General features: G+C 33.2%; 1 protein-coding gene across 1 annotated transcript; it reads left to right on the top strand.

Moving 5' to 3' along the window:
* Positions 1–316: 316 nt before the first annotated feature.
* Positions 317–18,438, top strand: LOC129957670 (cytochrome P450 2C20-like). Its single transcript, XM_056070120.1, has 6 exons — positions 317–778; positions 5,303–5,630; positions 8,315–8,511; positions 10,670–10,933; positions 14,636–14,812; positions 17,495–18,438. Exons 1-6 carry the CDS (start codon positions 424–426, stop codon positions 17,629–17,631), a joined length of 1,458 nt encoding a protein of 485 aa, XP_055926095.1. The 5' UTR covers positions 317–423; the 3' UTR covers positions 17,632–18,438.
* The last annotated feature ends 1,766 nt before the right edge of the window (positions 18,439–20,204 follow it).

The following is a 20,204-nucleotide window of genomic DNA, read 5'->3' as shown; positions in this document are numbered from 1 at the left end:
AAAATGTTACAATGAATGAAAAAGAATCGGAACGTATTTGAATGCATGTCACAACCATACTGAAATGAAGTTCATAAGAAGGCGATTTTGGAACAGAACTTTGAATGGAACTCGATAAAATATTTGACAAGTAAGAGATAAGTGCTTGTCAGTATACGCCCTTTAAAACCGATACAAACAAAGATTTTATATGTCTGTTCTTTTTTTTTTTAGCCTTTAGCTGAGTTTTATCTCATATTGAAAATAAGAAGAAAGAAGGAGGATAATCTTTTCATTGAATAGATATGAGATATAGATATCAGTGATTGTATGCTCGATTAGCGAAGAAAAAATTGTTGACGGCAGACTTTGAAAACAAATAAGCGCAGATCGGTTTGAATGAAAAAGGAATTCCTCTATTTTTCTCTGCTTTAAGACTCAGTTATGGAAATTGCTGCATTTTTTCAACATCCAGTAGTGATAATATGTTTAACAACGATATGGACGTGGTTTATTTGGATGATGGCTCATCGGAGCCAAATGAGGAAGCTCCCGCCTGGACCCAGTGGATTGCCGCTCTTTGGGTATTATCCTTTCCTGTCTGCTGTGTCTCACAAGGTGTACGCACGTATGAGTGAATTTTATGGTGAGATCTTCAGTTTTCGCTCACTTGGCGGAAATTTGATCGTTGTTCTGAATAGCAGGCCAATCATCAAAGAGGTGTTCTTGAAGCGAGAGAATGAATTCGACAGGAGACCAAATGTGCACAATGTGTTTTCGTGGATAACTGATGGATTGGGTGAGTATTTAATTAATATAATTGTTTTCTAATCCTTTATGAATATGTTTTACTTGAAGACCGAAAAAACATTCAACAGGAGATAAAATGTGCGAGATTTCGAGGCTAATAGAATGATTGGGTAAATATTTAACGTGTGACCCCACATTGTATCTTTAGACAGAATAACAAGCATAAAAGAATTGTTCTTGCAGGCAGCAAATAAATTCAACAAGGGAACAACTATTTGCAATGTAGTTTTGTGTATAATCTTTAATAGATAGATTTAATCGAATGATTGGGTAAATATTTAACATGTGACCCCACATTGTATCTTTAGACAGAATAACAAGCATAAAAGAATTGTTCTTGCAGGCAGCAAATAAATTCAACAAGGGAACAATTATTTGCAATGTAGTTTTGTGTATAATCTTTAATAGATAGATTTAATAGAATGATTGGGTAAATATTTAACGTGTGACCCCACATTGTATCTTTAGACAGAATAACAAGCATAAAAGAATTGTTCTTGCAGGCAGCAAATAAATTCAACAAGGGAACAACTATTTGCAATGTAGTTTTGTGTATAATCTTTAATAGATAGATTTAATAGAATGATTGGGTAAATATTTAACGTGTGACCCCACATTGTATCTTTAGACAGAATAACAAGCATAAAAGAATTGTTCTTGCAGGCAGCAAATAAATTCAACAAGGGAACAACTATTTGCAATGTAGTTTTGTGTATAATCTTTAATAGATAGATTTAATAGAATGATTGGGTAAATATTTAACGTGTGACCCCACATTGTATCTTTAGACAGAATAACAAGCATAAAAGAATTGTTCTTGCAGGCAGCAAATAAATTCAACAAGGGAACAACTATTTGCAATGTAGTTTTGTTTATAATAGCGAGATTAGGTAAGCGTTGTAGGAATGTATTGCATAGATTGTAAAATATATGCATTATGATACTGTCTTGTGTGCAAGTTTATGACAAACTGGAATGCAATGTTAAAATATCTTTTTATGCTTATTAAAATGATAATTTCTGAATATTCCATTTTTCCAGTATTGCCATTAAGATAGCATTAAGAAAAAACTAATATAAACATATAAATTAGGGATTCAAATTATTTCGCTTTCATAAATTACGCTTTTTTTCAGGGTAACCGCACATTTTCTTGAATTTCTAAAGAATTAATTCTACAAGTGAGAGAACATTTTTTTTTCATATACTTTCTAAATATCATGCCTATCTTCTACTCAACGATCAATCGAATCGTTCGATTTTTCTACTCAAATAAGATATTTAAAGAATGCAAAAGTTGATATTCGTACAAGATGAAATCCATTGAATTGGCATTTTAGTTCTGATCTTTAGAAAACACTCCCGAACTCTGAACAGTTTCATTGTCAGTCGAGTGGATATACGAAAGCGATTGTGTATGGCATTTAACTACACAGTATCAGTCTCTGTTGTGTGACTGTTTTTTTTTTTTTTTTTGAAAATCTACAAAAGATTCCAAACTTAAAGTGACGTGGTCCACAGGATAGGTGCCAATAAACATGAATTCGCAACATTCTGAAACACTCGCATTCTGGCAGAAGCAATCATAAAGTGGTTTGAGTAGTTTGGCTTTAAACCAAAAGACAAGTTTTATCGGAGAGAAAAACACCGGAGGATGAAATGTTCAAATGTTGCTTTCATATCTGCCAGCGAATCAAAATTATGGTAAGCATTTCCCAAAGTGCCTTATGATTCAAAACGAAACAACTCTAATCAGCCAGAGTTGATTTTTAACTAACTATTGTATGCAAATCGAAATTCAAGACTTTTCAAACAAGCGGGAGTTGTCCCCCCAAAACTTTCTCGCCTACTTTCTAATATACTTGTAATGCAAGAGTATTTTTCTCAACAGTTCCGAAATATTAAATTTTGGCGTGTATTTAGCAACATTACAGGATCTATCGTGCCATACATGGCGAGTTATTTGGCAATGAATCCCTAGTATGCGGTTAATATCGGCATATTTCTCAACTGATTGAAACAAGATTTTGACACAAAACTGCATTTGCAGTCTCAAAATCTCACACCAATTTGAAGAATTCAAGTCATTGTATTTTTAAAAATTGTGTTTGTTTATTTCTGAAAGTACAGAAATCAATCAGCAGTTGGATTTGGCTCAAAATTTGACATGTGTCTACACTGTAGATGTTAAATCTGGGTACCGAATTTTGTCTATCTATCTCTCTTTGCTTTGTAGGTATTGGGTTATATTCGAACAGCCGGATAGAAAATTTCCCCTGAATAGATTTTACTTACTGGATTTGGCTCAAAATCTGACAGGTGTCTACACCATAGATATTAAATATGGACACCGAGTTTTGTCTATCTAGCTCTCTTTGCTTTGTAGGTATTGGGTTATATTCGAACAACAGGATAAACAAATTTCCCCTGAATAGATTTTACTCAATTGGATTTTACTCACTGGATTTAGCTCAAAATTTGACAGGTGTCTACACTATAGATATTAAATCTGGGCACCGAGTTTTGTCTATCTAGCTCTCTTTGCTTTGTAGGTATTGGGTTATATTCGAACAGCCGGATAGACAAATTTCCCCTGAATAGATTTTACTCAACTGGATTTTACTTACTGGATTTGGCTCAAAATTTGACAGGTGTCTACACTTTAGATGTTAAATCTGGAAACCGAGTTTTGTCTATCTACTCTCTTTTCTTTGTAGGTACCGGGTTATATTCGAACAGCCGGATAGACAAATTTCCCCTGAATAGATTTTACTCAACTGGATTTTACTTACTGGATTTGGCTCAAAATTTGACAGGTGTCTACACTTCAGATGTTAAATCTGGACACCGAGTTTTGTCTATCTACCTTTCTTTGCTTTGTAGGGACTGGATTATATTCGAACAGCCGGATAGACAAATTTCCCCTGAATAGATTCCACTCAACTGGATTTGGCTCAAAATTTCACAGGTGTCTACACTTTAGATGTTAAATCTGGAAACCGAGTTTTGTCTATCTACTCTCTTTTCTTTGTAGGTACTGGGTTATATTCGAACAGCCGTATAGACAAATTTCCCCTGAATAGATTTTTCTCAACTGGATTTTACTTACTGGATTTGGCTCAAAATTTGACAGGTGTCTACACTTTAGATGTTAAATCTGGACACCGAGTTTTGTCTATCTACCTTTCTTTGCTTTGTAGGTACTGGGTTATATTCGAACAGCCGGATAGACAAATTTCCCCTGAATAGATTTTACTCAACTGGATTTTACTTACTGGATTTGGCTCAAAATTTGACAGGTGTCTACACTTTAGATGTTAAATCTGGACACCGAGTTTTGTCTATCTACCTTTCTTTGCTTTGTAGGTACTGGGTTATATTCGAACAGCCGGATAGACAAATTTCCCCTGAATAGATTTTACTCAACTGGATTTTACTTACTGGATTTGGCTCAAAATTTGACAGGTGTCTACACTTTAGATGTTAAATCTGGACACCGAGTTTTGTCTATCTACCTTTCTTTGCTTTGTAGGGACTGGATTATATTCGAACAGCCGGATAGACAAATTTCCCCTGAATAGATTCCACTCAACTGGATTTGGCTCAAAATTTCACAGGTGTCTACACTTTAGATGTTAAATCTGGAAACCGAGTTTTGTCTATCTACTCTCTTTTCTTTGTAGGTACTGGGTTATATTCGAACAGCCGTATAGACAAATTTCCCCTGAATAGATTTTTCTCAACTGGATTTTACTTACTGGATTTGGCTCAAAATTTGACAGGTGTCTACACTTTAGATGTTAAATCTGGACACCGAGTTTTGTCTATCTACCTTTCTTTGCTTTGTAGGGACTGGATTATATTCGAACAGCCGGATAGACAAATTTCCCCTGAATAGATTCCACTCAACTGGATTTGGCTCAAAATTTCACAGGTGTCTACACTTTAGATGTTAAATCTGGAAACCGAGTTTTGTCTATCTACTCTCTTTTCTTTGTAGGTACTGGGTTATATTCGAACAGCCGTATAGACAAATTTCCCCTGAATAGATTTTTCTCAACTGGATTTTACTTACTGGATTTGGCTCAAAATTTGACAGGTGTCTACACTTTAGATGTTAAATCTGGAAACCGAGTTTTGTCTATCTAGCTCTCTTTGCTTTGTAGGTATTGGATTATATTCGAACACCCGGATAGACAAATTTCCCTTGAATAGATTTTACTCAAAATTTTATACAAATCTGCAATTTTGGTATAAAGACCGTATACCAAGTAGTAACCGTCTAGCTCAAAGCGTTTTTGAGATGTTTGTGACGGAATTTTCCTAAACATGTGTCTTTCGAACTTATGTATATATAAAAAGAGGGGATTCGTCAAAAACTCGAGTTCGAATTTTTTGACGATTACTATACTTTTTCTATACTGCGTATACGGTAAAATAAAAAGGGAATAACGGCACAATATCTCTGACACATTTTTTGCATTGTAAATTCACGCAATATTTTTACATGCAGGATTTGTGCAAGAAAACAAGCAAACGTGGGAAGAGCAGAGACGCTTTTTCCTTGAAGTTGGCCAGAGCATTGGAATCGGGAAGCCAGAGTTAGAAAAGAAGATTCAAAAAGAAATCACGGCTATGATGGAAGGGATACGTAATACTAAAGAGCAACCTGTTGACGTGTACTCCAGCATATCCAATGTGACGGGAAAGATCATGTCTCAGATTTTGTTCCACAAAACTTTCGAGCAGGACAGAACGTTCGAAATTTTACTCAGGGCTCTCAAGAACATGACAACTGTTTTCGAAGGAAAGACGAGCATTGCCGTGGGATTTGCGTTCAGGTAAGGGGATAAAAACAGATATAATTTCTATTTTTAACGGTTTTGATTAAATCCACGTTACGGTTTACCTCACGACTACCCGTCTACCCGAAAGGATAGGGACTTGGAAGTCACCGGGGACAGAACCATTATTTATTTATTGAAAGGCTAACAATCATCGCCAGAATATGGGCGATAATTAAGGATGTACATTATAATTTATTTGACTAAAATAAAATATTTAAATTAAATAATAAACAGTCCAATCCTTGAGGGAAGAGACTGAATTGAAAATTGCATGGAGAACGCAGTAACACACATAAATACAATATCCAAAGGACGGAGGACAGAATATATTGTACAGAAATATCAAACAGCTTGCAAATACATAAAATACAAAGTGAACCCATTATAGAAAGTGAAGTGATATAAGTGAATGGCATAAATACAAAGTGAGTAATAAGTGAATGACATGAGTACAAAGTGAGTAATAAGTGAATGACATAAGTACAAAGTGAGTAATAAGTGAATGACATAAATACAAAGTGAGTAATAAGTGAATGACATAAAGAGAAAGCGAAAATATAATGCAGATCTAGAATGACAAAGACATAAATATAAAGCACCACTTGAAAGATAAACCGAGAATATGAGTAAAAACGTAAAAAAAAAATTTCCACATCATGTTTTTGTTCATATGTTCTACATTATGTTTTCTATTTCTTTGAGAGAAATCTGCCAGACTTTGGGAGTCTTGCCCTAGGCAGTCGTTGATTGCCTCGAGAACGATCGCCAATTCGAAGCTTAATAACTCGGTTGGTTTCAGAAGAAAGAATTTTATACTAAGAAATGTTTATGTGCCAAAATTTGTCACGAAGTGCGGCTAAAAGGGTCGTACGACTGTATAAAATTCTAGACTTTTTTTAATTTTAATCCATAAGAAATATTAACTCAACAGCTTGAAATATTATTCTTTTCGGTATTTAAAGAATTTTTAGAAATGAAGCATTTTCCTAATTATATACTTATCGTTAATGGCTTAGAAGTAATTATTGGGCCAAGATTAAAACACCTTTTATACAACTACATCATCTTCTTTTTACTTTTTACATAGATTCACAGCAATCTCTAAACGATCTTGGAAATTGTTTCTAACAATTCTAGATTTTTAAAAATATTTTCATTCACAAGGCATGATGAGTGTTTAAATATTCTAGACACAAATTTTAAAAAATGACACAATTCATGTCGACAAATACGTTTCAAGATATAATGTTTGTCATAATCAAGTGGTGCAGAGTTAAGATAAGTAATTACTGTGCCTTGACATAATGAGAAGGTAAGAAATCATGAAATTTGTTCAATGGAAAAAACTGCAGTTATTATTTTAAAAAAAGAAAAAAAGTATATGGTAACTTATATGGGATTTCAGATAAATAGTTTAAATATAATTTCATGCCCATGTTCCTACCAATTTGTTTGATGTTAATGTCGTCTTATTTAATTGTCTTGCATGAGTTCTATTTATTGTGTACAGGAACCTTTTTAATGGAGACTAGTTCCATTAAATCCCGGAATTATTAAAACTGTAAATGTGCAGCTCGTCTATCTTATAAATTTCGCGGTTTTATAACTTCATTTTTTATGTCTCGCGAATTACAGAAATATTTAAAAAAACTTTCTTCTTTAATTTTCGACGATAAAAAAATCCTGCGATCAAATAATTAACGAAACAATAAAAACGGAAGTGCATTTTATATTTGAACTTCAAGACACCAATGTAATCTATTGTTCTAAGTCAGATTTTTTTAAAAAAGTAACCTAAATTGGTGAAATTTGCACAAATATTAAATTGGTGTTATTAAAAAGAATTTTTTTTAAAATTTTGAAATAGTGTAAATTTTATTTTTTACAATAATATTTTTGAAGTTTATCTCAGAAGATTCCTAAATTAGGCACGATTTTTAATTAATTAAATGTCTAATTAGAATTTAAAAATAATCGTGCCGAATTACATATCCCCACTATATACAAATATACAAGATATACAAATGTGTCGAATTTGGTAGTTGTAGATCAAAGAGCTGGGCCTGTGTAGCGTAAACACAATACACACATTCGTATTTATTTTTAGTAGAGAAAAGATTAACGTCTGCTCGGTAAATATCATAATCTAAATCTGTTAATAGACATTTAGCAAACGATTCCTTTTCAGACATTTTATAACTGCTACTATTTTTATTTTGTTAAAATATTATTAAAAAGTAAAAGCAAACTAATTTTTCTTTGATAAACATATTTTGTTAATATTATTTCATTTATTTTTTTGTATAATAGCTGATGATCAATTGTAAACCTTCTGGAATCTGGCAATGCTTGTAAGATACGCTGTTATGTAGAAAGAATAAACAAGCCGATGGAATTCTAAATTGCTTGGAGTATTATTTGAGTTTTAAGAATTTAAGATACTCTGCAAGCTATAGTTTGAAGCTTAAGAAAATGGGGAGTTTTCTAGAAAGCATACAAAAAACGTCATTTTAATTTCGACACAAATTTTCAGGTCAAATGGGGATCAGGAAATGAAATAAAATATTGCTTCAATTTATAGAAATACGTTTCTTTTATAGAAGTCACTCTCAAACTTAATTTTTAAATGTTGTGCTCACAGAATTCATTCTGTAGCGCATTTCAATTTTCTTTTTCAGATTAAAATGCCTGGTTTGCTCCCAAATGAGGAAAGCGCAGGCATTTAGAGACATAGCGAGATACATCATAAACGGCCTAATAAAAGAGCAGGAGAAAGCCCTTGATCCAAATATATCCGGAGGTTATGTGTCAGCTTATCTGCAGCACAGGAATGATCTTCTGACACGGGGCAAAGATAACGAAGGCTCGTTCACGAGTGAGTAATCGTCGCAGCGAATCGACATGTCGATAAGGGCTCACAACAATGAGTCAGTGCTTTTAAAAGTATTTCCTAAACCTTTCAGATTTATTTCCTTTTGTATCTGTTTGCCAGAAATAACGGCTGATGAAATATTAAGACCAAAGAGCCAAACATGTTTCTGCAGTATTTAAATAACTGCAGTAATAATTATATATTTACAAATAAGATAATTTAAATTGATTTGATAGCAAGTAATAATATAAACACGTTAATTGCCTTACGAAACATGTGTGTTTATGAACATATATAAATCTTCGGACTTCGGAGAACTCGAAAACATTTTAATTTAGTTTAAGCAATATTAGTAGTAATGATAATAAGCACTTTAATCGCAGTGTGAAGCACCTGTGCCTCACAAGTAATAAAATCGTCCGGGTTGAATGATTCACACATGTTTCAAGTGAAATCTTTAGCTAATACATTCATAGCTCGGCGAAGGAGAAGAAATATTCTTAAAACATTTGTATCTTTCCTCAATTTTGCAAAATTTATTGCATCAAGAAAGAAGAAAAAAACCGTAACATTTGTCTTAACATGTGAAAATGTTATAATAATTAATATTAATAAAATAATAGTGTCTATTCTGTGATACAGAAACCTTGATTTTCCTAAAATAGGGCTGAGATGAAAAATGGCGGAGGAGATATTCACATACAATTAGCAGTAATAGATGTTTACTCATTTTACCAATCGAATAAATTTCCAATTATCATCGGAATTAAATGATTTAGCAACAAAGGGTAATCCTCAAAATTAAATCTGCTATATGAATGTTGAATAAACAAGTTTTGAACTAAAATAAAATGGTACAGAACGTAATAAACAAACAGTGAAAAAAAGGAATGAAAACAAAAATCAATGCATATAAATCAATAAAGATATAATGAAGAACTCTGGAAATGGTCTCATTTAACTTATTGCGTATCTTAACTTAACTCTTCTTTAACTTATTGCATCCGCCAAAAGTTACAGTCACGAGTTTCTGAAACGAAGGGTAGTTTACGAATGATACTGATATTTGTTTATAATAACACTCAGCCGGGGAAGTGCACTTCATATATGAGAATAAGAAATTTGAGGAAAGGGGGTTAGTTTTTCACCACCCAAGTGGGTACAGAAATGATGTAGGGTCGACTATCCCTACTGATGATAAGGAGTACTTCCCATTGGAAAGATTGTACCGTGGCTGGCGATAGCCCTAAGGACTCAACCTTAGATCCCACCAATGCTGTCACGGCGATCCGGTCAATCAGATTTTATTCGTGTGCTTCAGGAAGGTTCGGAGTAGTCAATGTGTGAGTTGTTTATAACAACTTTATTTGAATTTATGGAAGAAATTTTTAACTTATTTTATTTTTTTTCGTTTCTTAAACTATACCGTTATAGTTATAAAGTAAAACAGTTATACCTTTCAGATTCTGCGGCATTTTAAAATCATTATTTTTATTGGCGACATACTAACTACAGATTGCGGAATTCGTGATTGAAAAAAAACCACTCAAAATTATTTCCAGTCATATCGTTCGAAGCAGAGCTGCCAAATTTAGTAACATATATTTGTTGGCTAGTAAAAGTGCTTTAAGGAAGGATTTTTAAAAATTATAGTTTAGATCATTAATTAACAAAAAAATACTTAATCATACTTTTTTGCTCCACAATTTTGGAGTATATTATCGCACAAAAACCATTTTTACACCTGTTTAAAACTTTAAAATTATCTTTTCAGGAATATCAATCTTATTTCCGTAAAATGTTTCGCTAATTTTAACATTATTTAAAAAATTTCATAAGTACTTTTTATATTGCATTAATGTTCACGTAGTTTGCAAAGATTATAAAATTCATTTTTATAGGCAGACTGTTATTGCTCTATAATTAAAATATACTGTAAAGTTCAAAAGTAATAAATAAAATAAATGTTTGAAAATTGCATAAAGATAGACGAATCAAACCTAAGATTTTATCATACTATGATGTTTTAAAACATTCTAAATTTTAGAACCAGTAGGTTCTAAAAGTTAGAATATTCTTTTAATGCTTCCATCTGTTTATTTTAGAATAATCATCAGTTCTATTTACTTTAATTTCATGCAACTTTTTTTTTCTTTTGAAGTTGAACGTCTCCAGGCTAATACAATGAATCTCCTCTTTGAGGGCACGGTCACAGTTAGCTCAACAATCACTGCCTTGCTAGAAGAATTGAGCAAGCACCCTGATGTCCAAGAGGCCGCACAGAAGGAACTGGATTCATCAGTAGGTGGTGGCAGACTGCTGACCTGCGCGGACAAACAGAATTTACCTTATTTGGATGCCACTCTCCAAGAACTTTACAGAATTGCTACACCTAATCTGATCACTCGTTTCTGTTCCAATTTGAGTAAGGTCTCAGCTTTATGTTATGTCAAAATAAATTAATTTTTTTTTGTTTCAGAACTATCACACACTAAATTGACAGCAATTACCAGAAGAGAATACAGGTATAGAAAATCGATTAAAAATAACACAGTTGAATAACAGTAACAGTTGAATAAGGTAATGGCATGACAATGAGATTATTTATTAATTCAAAAAACAGAAGATTGAAAACTGCCAATCACATGAGCGATGTCAAAAGTTTTCATTCATTTTTAAAGATAAAGAGACAATTTTTTTTTGCATTTCTTATATTGATTTTTTTATCATGAGAGAATTTAGCATTTGCAATATATATTAAAATGGAGAATATTCGAAATATAATCGAATGGGACTAAAAGACGAGAATTCTTTTAACAACGAAAATATTAAAGACGAAAACATTTGTGAAAATAAACCACAATGGTTTATTTTCAGATTTAAGACGAGAACGACACATAAATTAAGAGGCAGAAAAAATAAGTCTGCAACACATTGATATTATGGATACCAGAATTCTTTTTACAGCAACGTTGCCATTCACAAGGAGACAAAAAAGTGGAGTAAAACTGGTTTCCAGTTACAATAATATATACTTATAATAAAGCTCAATGTGTGTGTGTTGGCGCTCTACAGGCCAGACCATTCAACCTACAGCTACCAAATTTGGCACGTGTATACCTTGGAGGCCGGCAATGTGCACCTGGGGGTTATTTTTTCGAATTTTTAATTAGAATTTTATTTATTTAAAAATTAAGCGAAATGTTGGCGTGTTTCTGCTATAACTTCCGAAAATATTATCGCACAAAAAAGATTTTTACATGAAGTTAAAGATCAAAAATTTATCTTTTAAATGATACCAATGTTTTAACCTCAAAATTAAATTTCTATTTTTAATGAATTTTTAAATAAATATTTTAACTATATTTTTTAACAATTTTTTTCGTACAAAATAAAAATAAAATTTAAGCTGCACGAGCACGTTTCGCATTCATGGGAAAAAATTAGCTTTTTTCAACGTATTGCCATCACATTGATTAAAGCTCCAATTAAAAATAAATTAAATCTTTTTGGAAATGAAATCTGCAAAAATATGATTTTCGGCACATGTCTGTAGGAAATAAAACAAATATAAAATATTATTTTTTCTAAAAAATAAATTCAAGAAAAATTATTTTATGATCTTTTACACTCTCTATATTATTAATCCAATAAATCAGTTTTATTTTAAGGCAAGTTTTGTTTAATATGAACAGGATATCCATTCAAATCAGGGCCACACAGCTCATTTCTAAATCTTTATTAAGACACAGATCTGCTAAAATGGTCTAAATGGAAAATGATTATATTTTATGTAACTTGATTCAATAACTTGATTCAAAATAAAGAATTTTTGATTTTACATAAAGCTTCTGCTGTAGAAATCACGAATAACAAAATGTTCTTGAAACACTAATATTTTAAATAAAAAGAGTTAATTTCCAATCAACTAAATCAGTCACTTAAACTGACTGATTTATGAAAATTTGAATATCACTATTTAATAAAAAAAAAGGATAATTTTATATTTTCCATCGATCGTTTCAAAGAAAATACGTCAATCAGCGCGCAGGTTTCTCAAGATTAATTGGCCTAAGATTATGAAAATGTTGAGTTTTTCTAAATTTTTAACATTCAAAACTTTATAAATGTAGTGACGAGCGCCTGTTGGCGAGCGCCATCTGCTGGTTGTTAGACGGAGTTGACGCTGGTTAGACGGAGGGCAGATCAGACGGATCTCGACGAAAGAAAAGACGTGGCAGATCAGACGGATCTGGACGAGAGAAAAGACGTGTCAGATCAGACGGATCTGGACGAGAGAAAAGACGTGTCAGATCAGACGAATCTGGACGAGAGAATAGACGTGGCAGATCAGACGGATCTGGACGAGAGAAAAGACGTGGCAGATCAGACGGATCTGGACGAGAGTGAAGACGTGGCAGATCAGACGGATCTGGACGAAAGTAAAGACGAGACGAGATGCGACGTATTCGACGAAATCTACTGAATGTTCAATTCTTTTATGTTAATGTATATATATCCTAAATGTCCTAATCGTCCTAAATGTAATTAAATGTGCGTTCTAAAATAGTAGTGATTTCTGAGTCCTACAAATATGGGGGCTCGGTCGGGATTTTAATGAAGACCGGCACATAGACGAAAGAAGAGCCAAACAGGAGTGAAATTTGACGTAGAGCAATTTGACGGGCTACAATAAACCTTTTGGATACCAACTCCTTGTGGACTGACGCAGTGTGGATCGACGTTGAAGAAATTATTTTTCTACTATAACTTTCGAGGACGAAAGAGACGCCAGGATCGCCGAATGTAGTGACGAGCGCCTGTTGGCGAGCGCCATCTGCTGGTTGTTAGACGGAGTTGACGCTGGTTAGACGGAGGGCAGATCAGACGGATCTCGACGAAAGAAAAGACGTGGCAGATCAGACGGATCTGGACGAGAGAAAAGACGTGTCAGATCAGACGGATCTGGACGAGAGAAAAGACGTGTCAGATCAGACGAATCTGGACGAGAGAAAAGACGTGGCAGATCAGACGGATCTGGACGAGAGTGAAGACGTGGCAGATCAGACGGATCTGGACGAAAGTAAAGACGAGACGAGATGCGACGTATTCGACGAAATCTACTGAATGTTCAATTCTTTTATGTTAATGTATATATATCCTAAATGTCCTAATCGTCCTAAATGTAATTAAATGTGCGTTCTAAAATAGTAGTGATTTCTGAGTCCTACATAAATAAGTCTTAATTGATTGTGGAAAATAGAAACATTCATTCATTTATTTAAAATTTGGTGTGTCCAGAATATTTCTCAGAATCTGATACCTTACTGCATTAAATTTAGACTTCATAATTTTTGAAATATATTTATTGGCCGGAACAAAATATTTTTATTCATTTCATTTCAATCCTTTTGAAAGCAAAACTAAAAACTGAATTTCATGCTGAATCTGATGCTGAATTTATGCTGAATTTTTGTTGAATTATTGTTTGAGATATTACATAAATTATTAAAAATATTTTGTTGTTCACATAAGACTTAAATACCGAGCGATTCTGTTTGCAATACGCACATTCAATAATAATAATAATAATAAATAAATAACAATAAAGACAATAAATAAAATAAAACGCTTGGTTTTATTAAAAAATATTTTTATATTAATTGCAATTTCATCATTTCCACTTTAAATTAAAGTTGAAGTTTTACCGAAAATGACAACAAATTAGCAAAATATATATAGTAAATTGAACGAAACGATCTAAACAACAGTATAAGTTTGGTATGACTATCAAAATTTGAAGATTAAAAATGTTTTGTTTGAGAATCTATTAAGAGACCAGTTACTTAAAATATTTAATTGAAAATTGTAGCGAGCGTTAATACTGGCGAATCGGCTGGTCGCCAAAGGCGGCTAGTATAAAATAATAACAAAATACACTGGAACAAAACACAAAGGAAAACAAAAGAAAATATTATTAAATTACAAATATTATCAAAATGCAAACAAATCCAAACAAAATGGTTTGAGAGGATTCTTTTAACTTCGCATCTGCGTAACTTGGGAAATTGTATAATTTGGATATGATTAGAGCTGGTTGAATTAATTCTCTCATTTTTACTTTCAGAGGAAACGAGAATTGATGGTTATCTAATTCCCAGTCGCAGCCTCATATGCGCCAATTTGGCATCCTTGCATTTTGATTCCGAAATCTTTCTCGATCCACTGAAGTTCGACCCTAAGAGATTTCTGGACGAACATGGGAAAAGAGTAGATAAAAATAGACATTATGCTTTCGGACTTGGTGAGTATTTAGACCTTTTTTTTATTTCTTTCTAGTTATGTTAAAATTGATAGAGAACAATTTTTAACGACGAGATTACCACATAAAATGGAGAACAATTTTGGTGAGATTACCACATAAAATGGAGAACAATTTTGGTGAGATTACCACATAAAATGGAGAACAATTTTGGTGAGATTACTATATAAAATAGAGAACTATTTTGACAAGATTACCACACAAAATAGGAAACTATTTTGACGAGATTATCACATAAAATAGAGAACTATTTTGAAGAGATTACTACATTAACTCATCACAGCACGATAGTTACCTTCTCAGAGTGTCTATAAACATAAATAAAACCTCGAAGAACACGAAAATATTTTAATGTAATGCAAACTAATACTAGCAATTTATACGCAAGCAAATTATGACAAATATAAAGCATTGCAAATGGTCTTCCTAACGCTTTCTAGCATACTCTCTAATAAAAGAGTCATGCCAGAGAATGCCTTACACGGCACTGATATACAAGAAATACGAAATATTAACTTTTGGCGATTAATCTCTGGCGTGCGGTTAATAGTATCCGAAAATCGAATTTGTGTTTCAGACTTGTTTTTTTCAAACCGAATGAAACAGAAATTTAACACAAAACTACACCTATAATCACAAATTACCATAACAAATTCTATATATTTATTTCATTGTGTTTTTTAGCTATCGCGTTTACGTGTTTCTAAAAATGTAAACGGATAGATCATTAACCCCTCGTCGGATTTGGTTCAAATTTTGATATGTGTCTACGATGTAGACGTTAAATCTGTGAACTCAATTTTATTTATCTAGCTCATTTCGTTTTATAGTTATCGTGTTAAATTATATGTGAACATCCGAACAGACAGACTTCCACTGAACAGAGTTTGCTCAAAATTTGATAGATATCTGCAAATTTCTTCTAATAACCGTATACCAACTTTGATCCGTCTAGGTCAAAGCTTAATTTAATTATCTTGCCACAGACAGAAATTTTCCAAAAACATGTTTTCTGATCTTAGGAAGGTCTAAAACGTATAGATTCGTCAAAATCTGTATAGTTCGTGATTTTTTGACGAATATAATAATTTCTCTGAACAATGGGTACGAAAAAAGAAAAATATTTGACTAAAACAGAGCTCCAAAAATGTTTGCTATGCACATGAGATCCATCGCTAATTAAATCATTGCCGATTATGAAACATCTCTTCGGATTATAAGTAAGAAAAAAATTAAAACGTCAGCATAAAAGGAATGATGCAGTTTCTTGGGTACTAACTAACACATAGTACTCAAATCATCCACAGTGGCATGCCTCTACGATCCTGGTTTTTGATTGAGTCACGTTCAAAAACTTATAACATCGCATCTAGTTTACGAAAAAGCAATCTTACTTGATACACGATAATTCTAATTTAAATTTTCATAACTAAATCCTCTTGAAACATGGCGATTTTTTCTATGAACCCATTCGAAGGAATCGATACATCGAATCCCAATGGCATTGAGAAATAAGATATTTAATGGCAGTCATTCCGCTTTCACATTTATTAAAAAACCCGAATAGACCAGGCTGTGTTCACCACTTCACTATACGCACTTTCATGCCTTGCCATGTAAGGCACTGATTTCAAAATGCTGCCGCTGAAAATATTACACTGTTGCGGTCAGAAATATCCAAAGCATTTTAAACAGTTTCCAAATGCAAATGAATACTGCACTTCTTATAGAAGAAGATGAAAGTATTTCTATGAGGCCGACTTGTCAGAATCGGAGTAAATCCATCTCAAAATTGTAACGAACATGCGCATAGTCCGTGATTACTTCTAAACTTCCCTACACGGTTAATAGAAGCAGACATTTTTTATTGCAAATGTGTTGGCTCTACACTAAAGATTTCTCTGGCATAATTTTATAGCAACTAAAGAAAAATACGTTTAAACTCTTAAACCTTTGCATACTTTCGTATGAATCAAGCGATCGGGACTTAGGAAGACAAGATTGGTTCTTCACAACAAAACGCTTCCATCTTACAGATCTCTCCCGGTGTCAATTTACCCATTAATGCATCACATTCCAATATTTCCACCCCTGGTTCATTCTCATAATGTCATCCCATGAGACGTTTTCCCTCGGACGAAGAATTTATGAAAGGGGCAACAATTCTCTAATTCCAAAGAAGTGCAATGGGCTGCGATGAAGGCACTGGTGAATATAACACAAAAACTTGGTCTGCTTTGGAACGAACCATGTAATTTTTAACCACGATCAAATGACGATGACGGCATTTGAGCTGCCACTGCCCTCTCCAAGTTTCCGCACCACCCCAGCGGCAGGGCGTTTGGCTCCGACGGATTTAACGTATACCAGGCCAGCTTACACGACGGTTCTTCGATGGAATTGGGTCTCGAACCTGAAATCCTCGGTTCTGAAGCCGAGACCTTAATACAGAGCACCGCGTCCGCTAGAAATTGCTAATTTTATGTGACTTGGATATAACGTGATCGCATTTTGAGTGCGAATATTTTCAAAAAACTAGGAACCACAGAGATATCATTTTTTTGGCACTTTCCATCCACTGCAAAGCAAAAATTGCTTTGTGCTGAGTTTAAGAGATAAATCAGAAACATCTTGTGTGTATCATACCCTACTTTCTTTTTCCAGGGAAAAGATCCTGCCTCGGAGAGTCTTTGGCTGAAGCGGAAGTGTTTCTCATCATCGGTTCCATTCTCCAGAATTTCAAGGTCACCTCCGGAAATAAGAAAGGAGCGCTGAAATTTCTTCAAAGAGAGCGAAAATAAGACGCCGCACTGCACCCTACGACTTCTCTAATGTTTGCAGTGCTGATAAAATACATTTGAACCAGCAAATTGAAAAAAGAAACGGACAAAAGAAAAACTATTTTTGGAGGAGGGAGGAGTACTAATAAAAATTTATCTTTCTTACCTGAAGTATCAGATCAGAATCTTTAAATTAGTAATTTTTTACTTCATATTTGACAATGAGCCTTTATTCAATGTCGTACATTTAGTTCAAAAGTAGAAGAGGGAGGGGGGCGATTTCATTCACTGGCACATGCTTCCTTCTTCAACTCGCAGGTCCAAATTCCAGAGAGAGAAAATAAGATATTGCATTACATCTATACTTTTTTTAATACTGATGTAATATATTTGAAGTAGCTATTTGAAAAAAAAAAAAAAAAAAAAAGAGAAGAACGAGAACAAATAAAAAAAAAACTATTTTTAAAGGAAAAAAATAAAAAAATTTCTGATTCGCTTATTAATTATTTTTTTCTTACCGAAATACTATACAAGAATCTTCAGATTAGTGATTGGCCTAGTTTTTTACATTCCTATTTTATAGTTAACAGTGAGTATTTATATAACAGCACAAGCTTAATGCAGAAGAAAAAAGAGATTTTATTTATGGGTGCTTGTCGTCTTCGATTTGCTGGTATAGTTACATTTTTATAATGCTAAACCATGAGAATGGAAGTACGTTGCAGTATTTTTGATGCTCATCTCTGAATCATGATGTTTCGTCACCACAAAAATAGATTCACATGTTTTATACAACAGCTTTTTTTCAATAAATTTCTTATAAAGGAACTGAATTTGATTGCCTTTCTTTTGCATTTGAAATTTAATCCGTTTCAAAAACATTGACAAAGTATCTTACTAATCTGTAAGAGATCTGTTGCAAATGCGTATTATGGAAATATATGGAGCATTTGTTTTTCATTACAGTCAACTCCTCTTAATGTGATCACTTTGAAATGTGGTCATGAAAGGATGTAAAAACTTTTTGAAGGTAATGGTTTAAAATGGGACAGTTAACCAAAGATAATAATAGTAATGCAGAAATAGTGTCATTTTCTATAAATGATGGACTGCATCTACCAGACTCCGGGCTCTGTTGGAAGTAATTCAGTCTACAACCAGTAAAGTAAAGTATATTTATTCAGAACAACCACCGAGCATACACTAGTGTTTGCCTCACTCTATATTTTTATGCAGAATGACGTCACACAGCAACGTCATAGTTACAGCTATACAAACATGGTGCCATGCAGCGTCATTCATTTACAAAAAACATTTTTCTTCACAACAGTTGCTTTGCACGGAAAAGCAAAATGTTTTTGTAGCATCCAATATGCAGTTAGACTATGTAGATAAATATTAAGTGCGAAAGATTTTTCTGTTTTTGACCAAGGCCTTCCTTTGCTGGACCTATCTTATGTATGCATCTGAGATGGAACGAGTTCAAATATGATTTATCTTGTAGCTGTCCCAAAAGACAAAGAGGTACACTTTTCATATAGTTTTTTTCCTTAATTTTGAGACACTTGAAAGCAAAGTCATCATTTTCTTTGTTTTGGGCGTTATCTGCAAATTATTGCTTGAGACATAGGAAAATGTTGTTGGAGATCTTTAGAACAGGTAGTTTCTGCATCATTAGCTTCAACAGATAAGAAGGTAAAGACAAATAAATGCAGGGCATCATTTGTGGTTGATAGCAGATCTTCAAGTTATTCTTTCAGATGATCTTTCGCATAATGTGTTGATGTTATTTTAAAATTTATAGACTCTGGGGAAGTTAAAGAAGAAAAATCGACTTCTGCTGTAGATGGCATTCTTTTTGTAATATTTGGATATGCAAATTTGTTTAATCTTTTCTTCAGCGTGATAGTAAAACAATAATCAAAGAAGTGTTTGTCACATAATCTGGAATTCCTCAATATACACTTTAATTTCTCTAATGAAATGTTTCCTTTTAGAGCTAAGAACTATTTTTTATATCTGAAAAATATTACATAAGAAATTTACAAACAACGCAAATCACATTTCAAAATACAGAATTTTTTTTTACAAAAATGTATACGATTTCAGACATTAATCCACATGATAAACATTATGTTTGTCAGAGAAAAACGAAAGTTACAAAATTTACACATAAACTCACATATTTATATCATGCAAATATAATATTGCCCGATAAATTGTACCTGTTTTCCCAACTGGAGGAATTCCGAATAAAATTTGTTCAGGAGTTTCACACTCAAAACACGTTCTTAACCTATACCCGAGATGGCGCTGCGATAGTTAACCAAGAGTTGCAGCGAAAACTCCGCATCTGAAATGAACACTTCAGATCTTGGCTAGCGATCGCAGCGCCTTCTTAGTCTCGCAAGTTTTGTAAAAGAAACAATGCAGGAGTCATACTAGATTTCATTGTTACGGCTTTTCCCGTCCGGGTGACCGGATGAAAAAGCAATCACAAGGACGGAAAAAACTATTATGACGAATAAAGTCTTTTCTTAAATATCAAGAGGCAGATCACAACAACAGCTGTAATAAATTTGCATCTGCCTAAA

Source organism: Argiope bruennichi, chromosome 11, assembly GCF_947563725.1.
Source record: "Argiope bruennichi chromosome 11, qqArgBrue1.1, whole genome shotgun sequence".
Classification (NCBI taxonomy): domain Eukaryota; kingdom Metazoa; phylum Arthropoda; class Arachnida; order Araneae; family Araneidae; genus Argiope; species Argiope bruennichi.
Note: the sequence above shows the minus strand (reverse complement) of the source record. Positions and strands in the feature narration are given on the sequence as shown.

Coding starts and splice junctions, on each gene's coding strand:
- LOC129957670 (XM_056070120.1), top strand. CDS start 424: ATGGAAATTGCTGCATTTTTTCAACATCCAGTAGTGATAATATGTTTA. Junction 779..5,302: donor GTGGATAACTGATGGATTGG/GTGAGTATTTAA, acceptor TTTTACATGCAG/GATTTGTGCAAGAAAACAAG. Junction 5,631..8,314: donor GCCGTGGGATTTGCGTTCAG/GTAAGGGGATAA, acceptor TTTCTTTTTCAG/ATTAAAATGCCTGGTTTGCT.